Genomic DNA, 12792 nt, shown 5'->3' with positions numbered 1-12792 from the left:
CCTTCATATGCTCACATCAGAAAAAACTACTGTACCATGTCTTCCTATTTTCATCCTATGAAGTTGATGGTGAGGAACTTCACATAATATACTAACTTTTTGAATTTTTTTCTATAGTTCATATGGGTATTAGATATTAATATTTTTTTTACGTGCATTAAAAAAATACATGCATGTGCAAAGAAGACCTTCAGCATTTTTTAAGTTTCATTTTTGTATAAGGTCTTGGTGTACTTCAAACAATGCCTTTCTGAATGTAATTTTTATGAAATGTTAGGAAAAGTTAATGAAATGCTAGGAGAGAAAAATAAATCTGAATTTATTTTTCTTATTTTGAATTGTGGGAGGGAATCTTTCTTGGCAGAAAGACTAATATAGCAAAAGTACTCCAAGCTTCTCTAAACATTTCATTCCTTTGTCTGATGTATATAAACATGTATGATTAGATTAAAAATGCATAATTGTTTTTTCAGCCAATTATATTACTAATTATTTGCTATAATAAAGTATGTAATACTGCAATATGTAATGCATTATGTATGCATGTGTAAAATAAATTATGTGAATGTGTGTATATATATACATTTTGAAAATTGGCTATATTTTATGTCTAAGAAATGAATATTTTAGCATCTAAATGTTTATAGTGGGATAACAGCGCTGTACTATTCATTTCCACTATTCATTCCATAAGAACTTTTTTCTATTTTCCTTTGGCGTGAAATGGAGCAAGTGTGTTCTTACTGCAGCTTTGGGCCTTCATATTTAACTCTACAAAAGAATGACCAGTTGCTCAAAATAGCTGCCAGTGAAATATGAGATGCTCAGGACAGTAGCCGATATGAGATGGTGGTATAAAACACATGACAAAAAGTTGTCTATTCCCCTTTCTGCAAATCTGTTTTAATCTGTTTCTTGAGGAAGTACATGTGAACCTTAAGACAGAGTTACTAAGAAATGACAACTCTTGCCTTAGTCTTAATTTTATCAGACATGCCAAATTTATATGAATGTTTGTACATGTGATTTTGCATGTAGTACTGCTATTTTTTTATAGTGGGTATCAGTGATACTGATAAAATATGGTTGTATAGATTGAAATTCACGTATCATTTTAATGTAGCTCTGACTCATGAGAAACAGCTTGTTCAAAAATACGATATTTTTTTATCTTGGAAGGTACAGAAGACAAAGAGCAAACATCAGTGCGAAAGCTTAGCAGTTCAGATGTTGCATCTGAAAAGGTAAGAAAATACTTCTCCCTAGATGAGGCATGATTGCATTATGATACTCTGATAGCTTTTTCCAAATGGCAGTCCAGAGACATTCTGGTAATGGGAGCAGTCAATTTTTAAGAAATGACACTTAACCAAGAAAGAATGATTTTGAGCTTTCTTTTAGTAAAAATACTGGGGAAAGATTTCAAAAGACCTTGTAAAGAAAAAGTTGTTAAATTACGTTTCTTGACTTTTTGTCTTATCCTTTCTTCTGTTTTCTTCTCAAGAAGCTGCTTGATGATGAGGAGGAGATGTCTGAATTGCAACTTAGGCTTCTTGCACTTCAGTCTGCTAGTAAAAAATGGCAGCAAAAAGAACAACAGGTGATGAAGGAAAGCAAGGAAAAGTTAACAAAAACAAAAAGTGGAGCACAAAAAATCAAAGCCAGTACAAAAGCCCATTCAACAAAAAAACCTAGTACTACAGGTAATAAATTTAATGTTACTGAAATGGCTGTCAATAGTGTGGCCTCAAAAAGAAAAGTTAATATGAGCATTGCACCTTTAGTCATTCTAAACTCTCTCACATTTACTCAAAGCTCTTGAACAATCTCGGAATAGGTGGAACCAATTAGGTAAGATGGTGTTAATCAGATACTTTTTTTATTTATAGGCAAGCAAGCTTTGAGGAAGCAACAGACAAAGACCTCAAAGAAGATGCAGCAGCAAAAGGAACTAGACCGGCGGCAGAAAGAGGAAGACCAGAGGAAGCAAGAAGAAGAGGAGGAGAGAAGAAAGAGAGAAGAAGAAATAAGAAAAATAAGGGACCTCTCAAATCAAGAAGAGCAGTACAATCGATTTATGAAGCTAGTTGGAGGAAAGAGGAGATCAAGAAGCAGGGTAACAAATTTCTTACATGGTGTTCTGGCATTACATTTAGGATTTATGAATGATTTCTGTCTTGCCTCACCTGGTGTTGTGTCACCATCCTGTCTGAATCTCCCTCTTCTTCTCCATGCTTCCCCCATCCTTAGCATAATCAAAATACAGCAATGAAAGAAAAGCTCAGTGTACTTCAGTGTTTACAGTGTTTTAATCCCATGCTACATAAGCATTTCCTTTTGGATTTGGAAAATCAGTTTTCTACGAGTTAAACCTTTGCAAGTCAATGACAAAGCATTTTTCTTCTAAAGACATTTTGAACATGGTAAACAAAGAGCAGCCTGTAATTTAACACTAAGCAATCAGTGAAACTTCTATAGCTTTCTTCTGGTAGATTAAGATTTTCTTCTCCACATTTTCAAACTTTTTCTGTCTGTGTATACAACTTCAGTGGGTTGCTTCTCTCAAAATGCCCTTGGAGGGCTTGGTTGCTTTGTAGTATTTTTTCAATGTAGTATTTAATCTATTTTGTTGAGACATAAGATATGCCAAGACAAAAGGTAATTAGTTTAACCTCACATAGTGTCAAATTGATGAAGTAATAGGCTTACTGCAGTGGTCATCATGCTATCCTTGTGGCTGTTCTTGTTCTCTCATATTGAGATTAACAAAAGGCACTTGACTAATTAATGTCTGTCTCTAAAACACTGGTACATTACAGAAAAAAAATACTGTTTATATAGCATTAATTCTGTCAGCCTGGAAGCAATACAGCCACTGCAGGTGGATGCTTCAAGTAGCTTGGAGCTACTAATGCTGTATGAGGAAACAGCATCTAAGGGGATTGAGGCTCCCTGTTTGAGGTCATGTTGTAGAAGAATCATATTCATAGTAATATTGAGTGGAAAATGGAGACTAAAAATGTTTGACTGTAAACAGTCGATATTTTAGAAGCTACCAAAATGTCTTCTGTATGCTTCTGAAAGATACAAGTTAAAGAGTGTGAGAAGTCATACTTGGGTGTTTTGCATATTTTTAGTCCGAGGTACTCTGCATATTTCAGTCCTGGACATTGATTGGCATCCATACAGTGTTAGGAGTTCAACAATCTGATTTACGAGTTGACAGTCTCTGGGTTTGTCTCAGTGTGGCATGTGGCTCCTTCTGGGACAATAAAGATTCTTCACCTGGGAGTTGTTTCTAGCAAGGGTAGTTGAAGCATTCTTGGTAGTTGCCATGGCAGAGTACCAGAAATAACAAAGTATTTAATTCACTTGCAATTTTTCAGAAATATATAACCATGAACATTTACCAGATATATAATGACCTAAAAGGTATTTAAAATTTGTTTCCATGTATCATAACACCCCCCACTCCATCATCCTGGAAGCCATACAGTTTTAAAACTGCCCACTGATTTGTCTAGTTGCTACCTGCAATGGATTTGATTACAACATAATATTCAGTTTCTTTTTCTTGTACAAAATAAGTAAATTGTATTTATAAATCTATTAGAATGAAGAAAAAAATTTAAGGGCCTTTTTCCAGAATTTATTTTATAGTGGTTTACTTTGAAATAATGATGTAAGACCAGGTAAATAAAATACTTTTTTGTGTTTAGTCATCAGATACAGACTTGAGATGGTCTTTGGATAAGCAGTCTACAGAGAGTGCGGGAGGCATATATCAGTATGATAATTATGATGAAGTTGCTATGGATACAGACAGTGAAACTAACTCACCAGGTAAGGCTTAGTTACAGTTTTCTTACATGGTCGTTGGTAAAAATAAGTAAGATGTAGGAAATTAAGCCACTGTTTTAGAAAAGGAAGTGTTTTGAGCTGTTGGAATTATAGAACTAACATATTAAGATGAGCTAATTGTGTTAATGCTGACTCTTTCAATCTCTGCTGTAGTGGTATTTTTAAGGTCTTCAGGGTATATATTTCTCATTGCAGTACTATGGGTTTTTGCTTGTATATTCCTAATCAGCTGTGCAGGGTGTTAACTGGACAGACATCAGCTTTGCAAAAAAAGGGCCTGAGGGTCCCAGTGGACATTGGGTGATGTGTGGGTCGGCAGTATGTCTTTGGTTGACAGGCAAGCCACAGCCTGGATTGTGGCACTGACTGTTGGGGGTTAGTGGCTGGTTAATCACAGGTGAGATTGCCAGTTTTCAGGTTTCACAGCAGAAGAGAGTGACATTCTAGAATGAGTCCAGCAGAGGAACTTTTTGACTAAGGAAAACTGTTTCAGGCTTGTTTTTCATAGAGTTCATTGGAAGACTGCAGCACTTGGCTTACAGAAAGAGGCTGAGAAAGCTGCACTGGTGTTGAGAAAGCTAAGGAAGGATTTTACTCTTGTCTTCAACTATTTAGTGGGCAGTTGCAGACAAGACAGAGCCAAACTCATCAGTCAAATGGCCACAGAAGGACAAGTAGCAACACTTAAACTGTAACAAAACAAATTCTGCTTAGATAGAAGGTGGTCAAACACTAGAGGAGATTTAAATGTTGTGGACTCTCCATCATCCTATATGCCTAGAACTGGACAGCCTGACTTTGAGGGCAGTCCTGCTTTGGGCACTTGTGCTGGGTCCTACATCATCCAGAAGTCTCTTCCAGCCTAAATGAGTTATTGACTTGAGTCTAGGTGCATTTAAGATAGTTGTGCTTCTGTGTTCCATCTCAACATGTGGGGAGTTGAGAAAACTTCATTAAACATGCTACTTGATCAGCTACTTTTTTCTCTTGCTTTTCATCTTCCACCCTCTTGTCTTTTATTTTTTTCATTTTTTCTCCTTTTTTATCAGCCTTTCATATAAATTTTGTTAAAATTCTCTACCTGCTGTTTTGTATATGTAAGCTACACAAATCTCTTTTGATAAAGCATCTCAATTTCTTGTTTAATGATTCAGAATTTATCAGCAGTGCTTTGGGTCTGCTTCTGTCCTACTTTGTGTTGTGTTTTTGATAGCCTTTAATCAGGCTACTGAGATCTTGTTTGAAAAAGTATAGTCTTGCAAATTAAATTCAGTTTGAGGGCTGCATTACCTTAGCAGTACTGGTTAGCTGTACTTATATTTTGTATGTAAATCAGGAAAAGAAAATGTAACTACTCTTTTTAAAAATATATATACATGTAAAAAAAAAAGCACTGTGCTGTCTGGTGTTAACTTTGAAATTAGTGTATCATAAAAACATTTGTCTCTTTCTGCTACATTAAATCAGTTGAAGCATAAAGCATCATTATTGTTTAATAAATACCTGTCAGATATCTTACATTCAGTATTTTAATTACAGCTTCTTCCCCAGTGCAGCATCCTTTCTTTGAGTGTCCAGTAGGATATTTTCCACCTCCAGTACCACCAATTTCCTTGCCACTACCTCCTCCAATTCCAGTAAGTATCCTTGATAATTTGCATTTTGTGTCTGATTTCTAATGCTAAAGCTGGGATTAAATTTAGATTCTGGTTTTGGTGTTGTACTCTGTTTAATGATTCTCTTGAACTGTCTGTTAGACTTGTGGTTGCTTTTTAAAAACTTTATTTCAGCTGCCTCTTGGCTGATGCAGTTGTTGGTTAATGGAGCTATTGAATTGAAATTCTCTTCATTGTTAGAGCTGTGCTTTTTCATACAGAAAACAAAAATTGTCTGAAGCATATAAAGAAAAAGAGCAAATTGGAACTGCTAGCACAAGGCAACTTTGCTCCTTGACTCTAGGCCACATATGTAGGTAGATAAGCTTGATCTCTGACTTGTTACCTAGAGGGGGGAAAAGCCACGACGTACAGCTCATCAGTCCTTCAAACTTTGTGCCTTTTGACTGTTTTCTGTCTTCTCACCTAAGAGTCCACATGGAAGTTCAATTAGTGCAGAGCTTTTTTCATTACCAATTTTTTTCACTGAATGATTGTTACTCAAGCAATAGAAAGGTATGATTTCCTCTCATGACAGCTTCTGAACTTTTGACTAAGGGAAGTTGTAATTTTGTTAGCTAAGATATAGTTTCATAAAACTGTTTAAAGACTGCTAGTCAACTATATTTCTCTGGCTGGAGTACCTCTGGTTGAGATTATCACTTACATTTAGTTTGTATGTCTCCATAGCTTCCACTATCCAAATCTAACTATTGCTTCCATTAACCTCTGTGAGAAAAAACCTCCTGTTCAGTCACAGCCTTTGACAGGGATGTAAATGTAATTTGAGTGTTAATTAAACTGACACAGTTTAGGTTACTTTTAAACCACGGAATAATCTAGGTCTCAACCTCTTCTAAGTAATCATAAAAGAGTAGTAACTTTCACATTTCAAACCTTTGTTTTTTTTTTCCCTCAGCCTGTACAGTCTTTGAGCCATCTTTATATGGAGGGTATTCCTTGTGTTTCTCTTGAGCCACCTCCACCCCTTCCCCCTCTTCCCCCTGAAGAGCCTGAACAACCACCAAAACCTCCATTTGCTGATGAGGAAGAGGAGGAGGAGATGCTCTTAAGAGAAGAATTACTCAAGTCTCTAGCCAACAAGCGTGCTTTCAGAGCTGAGGTACTCTATTGTTTTTTGAATGTAAGCCTCTAGATGGCAATCTTGACTAGAATTTCAATGCAACCTGCTGTAAGTGATGCTTACAGGGGTATTATGTTGCATTTCTGGAGACTTAAAAATCAACAAGAGCCACTCTGGAATTGTAAATTTTACCTTTGCTGTTATTTCTGAAGGAATTAGGAAACTTCAAGGTACTGAAAATGGAGTAAGTCAAAGGAATGGGGGTTTTCTGCCAGAAAATGTTTATTACTTTTGAAGTTTTCTGTTAGAAAGTAAGACAAGTAACTTTGTTTCAGCCTCCTAGGAAAAGGAGTTGGAAGAGGTTCACTGGTTTTTGTTGTTGTTTTGAGGGTTTTCTTGGAGTGAGAAGCTAAGCTTGTGGTTTTGAAAAAAATAGATTGGTTTTGACCTTACTTATAGGGTCTTCTGCAGTTGACCTGTGAATAGCTGGCCTGTTCTTCTGTGCCTTTTTGATATTACTGCAGAATTGCAACATTTGTCTAATCCATTTCAATAGTCTGCCTAAATCACATTTTCAAGTTCTGAGACATGCATAAAACAGTCTCATTTATTATACTCACGCTTTTTAAGATAGTAATGTATGGTGTGTATTTTTAAGATCATGTTTTTGTTCTCTTTTTTAGGAAACATCAAGTAACAGTGGTCCACCTTCCCCTCCTGTTCCAGAGAACTTGCAGCCTGTGCCAAGAAGTAATCTGTCCGCTGTCAGTATTAATACTGTGTCTCAGCCACGGGTGCAAAGTACAAAGTTTGTTAGAGTACCAAGGCTTCCACGAGCAGTGATCACAGTAAGGAAATACTGGTGATTCCTACTAATAAGACTGTGAATGGAAACTGAGCTCAGTTTAAGTGAAGAGCAGACTTAGACTTAGGTTTTTTAGTGATACAGCCCAGAAGAGTGAAGCTTCAGTTAAGCATTTGAATTATTAGTCACCTTGACAAACCATATGCTCTTCTAGAAAGACCTTGGCACTCAGGCAAGAATTTATTGCTGAGTAGAGCATCAAAATATGCCATCATACAGTGAACTAAGAAATTGTAAATATAGTTCAGTTATTTTCTAATCCAGACTAGCATAGACACTATTGCCAAAACAGGGGCAGTCTTGCTCTTCCTCCTGTACCTGGCCAGTTGGTATCTTTCTTCCTTTAAAGTAGGGTCTGGAGCATCAGTCCCACTGCTGAACTTACTTAATGTGCTAACTTGGTTAGAAAACTAACTTTTGTGGGGGAAAAAGTACTTTTCCTTCCAGGAGAAGTTGAATTTTTTCAGTGAATGGTGTGTATGTCAGAGTTGGCGTGTCTCAGCGTGGCTGGAAGAGAGTATTTGTGAGGAGAGCCAGTGCCTTGCACCAATATAAACTGGAATTTCACCTGCCTCTCCTATTGTGGTGAAAAATTGATGCAGAAATAGTAGATAGAACCCATATCTTGAGAATTGCACAGAGTATCTAAAAGAGCTGATTGTGGAAATCTGAGTATTTTTAATTTAAAAAAAAATGGTGGTTTTTTGATGGGGTTAATGCTTTAAAAGACACTTACAGCTTTGACAAGGTTCTGTTCTGAGGTAAAGGGCAACATATAGCTATAGTTGTCCAGATCTATAGTGGGAGATCAGAAAAGCAGTCCTGGAAATGTGATATAAGTTCCTTTTAACCTCAAATGCTCTGGGGTTACAGCTTAGGAAAATCTATGTTGTCTGCTTGTTTCTGCATTTTTCTTTGTGCTGGAATTGCCAGTTACCTGATCTTCAGTGAGCTTTTTAAATTTGTGTTGGCAAAAGGTGATTATGATTTCCTCTATTCATTATATTCTGTTGATGTTCTACCAATTAAACTGCCTGAGCAGCTCACTGTAAGATGAGCCAAGTACATCTGTGGGACAAGAGACATTGCAACTGTGTAGCAGAAAGATGAGGGAGTTTCTGCACGCCTGCCACACCAATTCTAATGCAGATTTGATTGGCTGTTACCTCTCAGTTATTTTAAAAAATTCCTTGCAAATGACAAATGATAATTTTATTTGCAATTAAATTAATTAATAAAGTATAGGAGTTAGATGTTTGACATTTGTATGCTATGACCATGAACCAATAAATGTGCTACAGATACTTGGGAGTAGGTTGAAAATGTTGGAGTACCTTTCATGTTAAAATATCAAGATTTTGTGTAATATTACTGTCTCATGGAGATGTACAAATGCTTATTTTTTTATTACAATGTGGGATTGGTGTGTATAATAACAAAAGGAGTTAACTTTCTTTTTCTGTTCTTGTAAGTATGTCCTGTGTTACACCTATGTCTCTAACTTTGTCTTCTTACTGTAAAACTTTACATTCTCACCCCAGCTTCCAAAACACAAGTCTGTTGTGGTTACATTAAATGACTCAGATGACAGTGAGTCTGATGGAGAGCCCTCTAACTCAACTAGCAGTGTGTTTGGAGGACTAGAATCTATGATAAAAGAAGCAAGGAGAAATGTTGAGGTAAATGCTGTAAAATTTTTCATAATTTTAATGATTTTTCTTTATATATGGAATTTAAACTTTAGAATTAATTCAAGAAATACTGAATTGCACCAGAAGGGGGTAAGAGTATGTTAGTCCTGACTGGAGAACTATACTGTAACTTGGATTGCACAAGCTAATACATTTTTTTTTTGTTGAAGATGGCATCCTGAAGATAGAACTTTAATGTATTTTGATTTGATTTTTTAAAATTAAAATTCAATGCATCGTTAGGCAAAACCATAGTGGCTTAAAAGATCTTACTAGCCTTGAACAACTTTAAGTTAGTGCTGAAATTCCTCTTATAAATACTACTTGATAGCTGTATTTTTAACTAGTGTGACTGGTACTGACTTGAGTCTAATTGTAACAGGCATCAAAAATCAAAGCCCCTCCAAAATCAGAAAAAGAGAATGATCCAATGAGAACTCCAGAGGCTCTGCCAGAAGATAAGAAAATAGAATACAGACTTCTAAAAGAAGAGATTGCCAGGTAACCTTAGTTTAATTATTAATATAAAATGTGTTTTATTTTTAGCCATTTACTAACTAGTCTACTTTTGTAACCTGAAGGAAGATCTGAGTTTAAAATACTTGCCATCAACTTCAGGTTTTTCCCCCCATGCACTTTTTTGGTAACATGACAGAGGTCAAGAAAATCCTGGGATTTGAACTGACTTAAGAGTAACTGCAGTTGTGGAAAGTACTTTTTCTTTTAACTTAAAATCTTGTCCTGCTGCTCTTTTCAAAGATTTTAAAACTCTTGTGAGTATACATGAAAATGAATGTTGAAGCTACTGAACAGCTTTGTTTTTAACATTTGTTTCAGTCGTGAGAAACAGCGCTTAATTAAGTCTGATCCAGTGAAGAACAATTTGTCCCCTGCAAATTCTGATGGTGAAGTTGATGGAATTGGGAGACTAGCAGTAGTAACCAAACAAGTCACAGAAGCAGAAGCAAAGCTGAAGAAAAACAGGTATGCATTTCACTGTCCTTAGTCCTACATTTTGCTTAACATTATGAAGAGTAAATATTTTCAAATGCTTAGCATTTAAAGAACAACAATTTTTCCTGTTGTCTTGAACTATTCAGCCTTTAATTCTCTTGCTGTGCAAAAGGAATTGTGTTGTAGTGCCAGTGTCATGTTTGATAACTTTTAAGTGTGATTTGTCATACTAAGTGTTTTCAGCTGTATTTATGTTGTGACAAGAATATGACTTCTGCCACCTAATACGGCTTTTCTCTTGTGGCATGCCTCTTTCATGTTTCTCACCCTAATTTCCAATTACGAAGTAATTGAAAGTAAAGTGCTTTGCATTCTCTTCTCAGCTTCTTTTGCCACTTGATTATTTCTGTATTGTCTTGTGAACAAACTGGGTTGTGGTCAGTCATGAACTGAAGAACAGTCTTGTGTCCTCTCTCTATCCATGCCCATCTACCTAAGTGTTTATCTTCCTTTGATGAATAGCTTTTTGTAATTTGTCTACTCTATTGTTGTGCCATAATATTATGTCTTGTAATCTGGTAGTGTGTGTATGTGCCCTAAGATGAAACTAGGTTGTTACTTAACAGAAAGCAAGAATGTGTGTTTTGGTTGTCATTATACTAAAAGCAGACTTAAAGATAGAGCATTTTCTTGCTTTGCCTGTCCTTGTAACTAGAATGCTTTTTTCTGTTATACTTACATGCTGAACTTGGGATGCTAAAATGTGCTGTATATATTGGCATTATTTATTGTCTTATGGATGTTAGGACTATCTGGAGAAGCTTAATTTGTAGTCTTTTTGTAAGTGAGGAGAGCTGTGTTCTTAAATAACTGGGGGCTTAGAGGAGCAGTGGTTGCTCTAAGCAGTTTACCTTTGGAACAAATTGTGTACATTCCTTTTCTGTTTCAGAATGCTGTTGATAAAGGATGAGTCTGTCTTGAAAAATTTATTGCAACAGCAGGCCAAGAAGAGAGAGAATGTTCGAATTGCTGAAAATAAAATTAACAAACTGGCTGAACAGCTACAGGCAACAGAGAAGATCTTGAATGCTAACAAGGCATTTCTCAGGAGGATTCAGGAACATGTAATTGGCACTCTGAAATGTTTGTTTCCTAGAGCTGGAAATCTTGAAGTGGGATGCCTGATTTTTGGAGGCAGTAGGCTTTTCTTTGAGTTACTTACTAATTCCCATCTAGTTAGATCTCATTTATTCCATGTAATTATATTTTATTATCTGGTCATATCTGTAAATTTACATCTTGCTGTAGCATTTAGTTTTTATTTTTATTTTTTCAGATACATAAAGTTCAACAACGAGTTACAGTAAAAAAAGCTCTGGCATTAAAATACGGGGAAGAACTTGCTCGAGCAAAAGCAGTAGCAAGTAAAGAAATTGGGAAACGAAAGCTAGAGCAGGATCATCTCGGTGTAAGTCAGCATGCTTTTAAACCAAACTACTTGGGAAAGAGTATAAATTTTAATTAACAACGTTAAAATGGAATTTCAGGAAGACATTTCAGAGACAATGTAGGGAAACTCTTCAAAACCTGCATTTCTATGCTCGGGGAATGGCATTCATAGATAAGTAATAAGAGGAGCCATATGGCTGTGAAAAAAGAAAATACTGTCTGTAGACATAAATGATTTTGTTAAACTATCAAGCTAAGTTGCTGCAGAGTGGATCTGATACTGTTTGAAAAACAAGGCTAAAATATTTTTCTAAATTTTAGTCCTCCTACTCCCAACATCACTATGTACTTGCTTTATAGCTCAACTTCTAACTGGGGCCAGAACTTCTGTGCAAGCCCTCCCTCTATATGATATAGGGTAATTTTTATTGCAAAACCTGCAAGTCTGCCACTTGAATTGTGGCAAACTTTTTGTGTTTTTCTACTGTTTGTTGAAATCTTCAGGCAAGAGTTTAAAATCATTTTTATAAACTGAATTAAGTACTTTGCCTATGTTTTTTCTTATTGTTGATAGATCAGTAGATGAGGAAAATTAAAATAAAGGGATTTTTTTTTCTTTTTAGCCAAGCAAAATTTTGAAATTGGATACCTCCCCTGCATCAAGTCCAAAAAAACCTTCAGCAGAATTGATTGCACTAGAGAAAAAACGACTGCAACAACTAGAGTATGAATATGCTCTGAAGATTCAGAAGTTGAAGGAGGCCCGCGCACTTCAAACCAAGGAACAATCAAATACTACACCTCATGTAGAAGAGGAATCTGAATTTGCATTACCTCAGCCATCACTTCATGATCTTACACAGGACAAATTGACTTTGGACAGTGAAGAAAATTACTTTGATGATGAAGTTTTGTCTGATTCAAACAGAGAACGAAGGAGATCTTTCAGAGAATCGAATTCTTTTACTAAGCCAAATCTCAAACACATGGACACTCCAAAACAAGAAACTATAAACAAATTTTCTAAAAAGGCTTCTGAGGAGCCTGAGCTGTTCCTTGGGTTGAATATTGATGAACTGAAAAAACTTTATGCTAAAGCTGACAGCTTGAAAGAACTGCTAATGAAAAGTACTGCCTTTATTGTGCCTAAGGAAGATCTCTTGTGTGGTCAGGTAAATGTTCTACAGTTAAACGTGAAGCTGTTGTTACTAGTTGGTATCACAACTGCTATAT

The 12792-nt window shown here is 35.9% G+C and overlaps 1 protein-coding gene across 5 annotated transcripts in view; it reads left to right on the top strand.

Annotated features, from left to right (window-relative positions):
- ZFC3H1 (zinc finger C3H1-type containing) overlaps positions 1–12792 on the top strand; it is a 41445-nt gene that overhangs the window by 7726 nt on the left and 20927 nt on the right. The window contains exons 3-15 of one of the 5 annotated variants that reach the window (XM_021528970.2): positions 1186–1244; positions 1508–1703; positions 1890–2116; positions 3720–3843; positions 5401–5498; positions 6436–6639; positions 7284–7448; positions 9007–9144; positions 9539–9657; positions 9994–10140; positions 11060–11234; positions 11447–11578; positions 12183–12731. In XM_021528970.2, the coding sequence (XP_021384645.2) occupies positions 1186–1244; positions 1508–1703; positions 1890–2116; positions 3720–3843; positions 5401–5498; positions 6436–6639; positions 7284–7448; positions 9007–9144; positions 9539–9657; positions 9994–10140; positions 11060–11234; positions 11447–11578; positions 12183–12731 (2333 nt within the window). Of the gene's footprint in view, positions 1–1179; positions 1245–1504; positions 1704–1889; positions 2117–3719; positions 3844–5400; positions 5499–6435; positions 6640–7283; positions 7449–9006; positions 9145–9538; positions 9658–9993; positions 10141–11059; positions 11235–11446; positions 11579–12182; positions 12732–12792 lie in introns of all 5 variants that reach the window. The other 4 variants (XM_021528969.2, XM_021528967.2, XM_021528971.2 and 1 more) reach the window with 4 other exon arrangements.

Source organism: Lonchura striata, chromosome 5 (genome assembly GCF_046129695.1).
Source record: "Lonchura striata isolate bLonStr1 chromosome 5, bLonStr1.mat, whole genome shotgun sequence".
NCBI classification, from domain to species: Eukaryota; Metazoa; Chordata; class Aves; order Passeriformes; family Estrildidae; genus Lonchura; species Lonchura striata.
The sequence above is the reverse complement of the archived record's forward strand: the minus strand, read 5'-3'. Positions and strand labels throughout refer to the sequence as shown.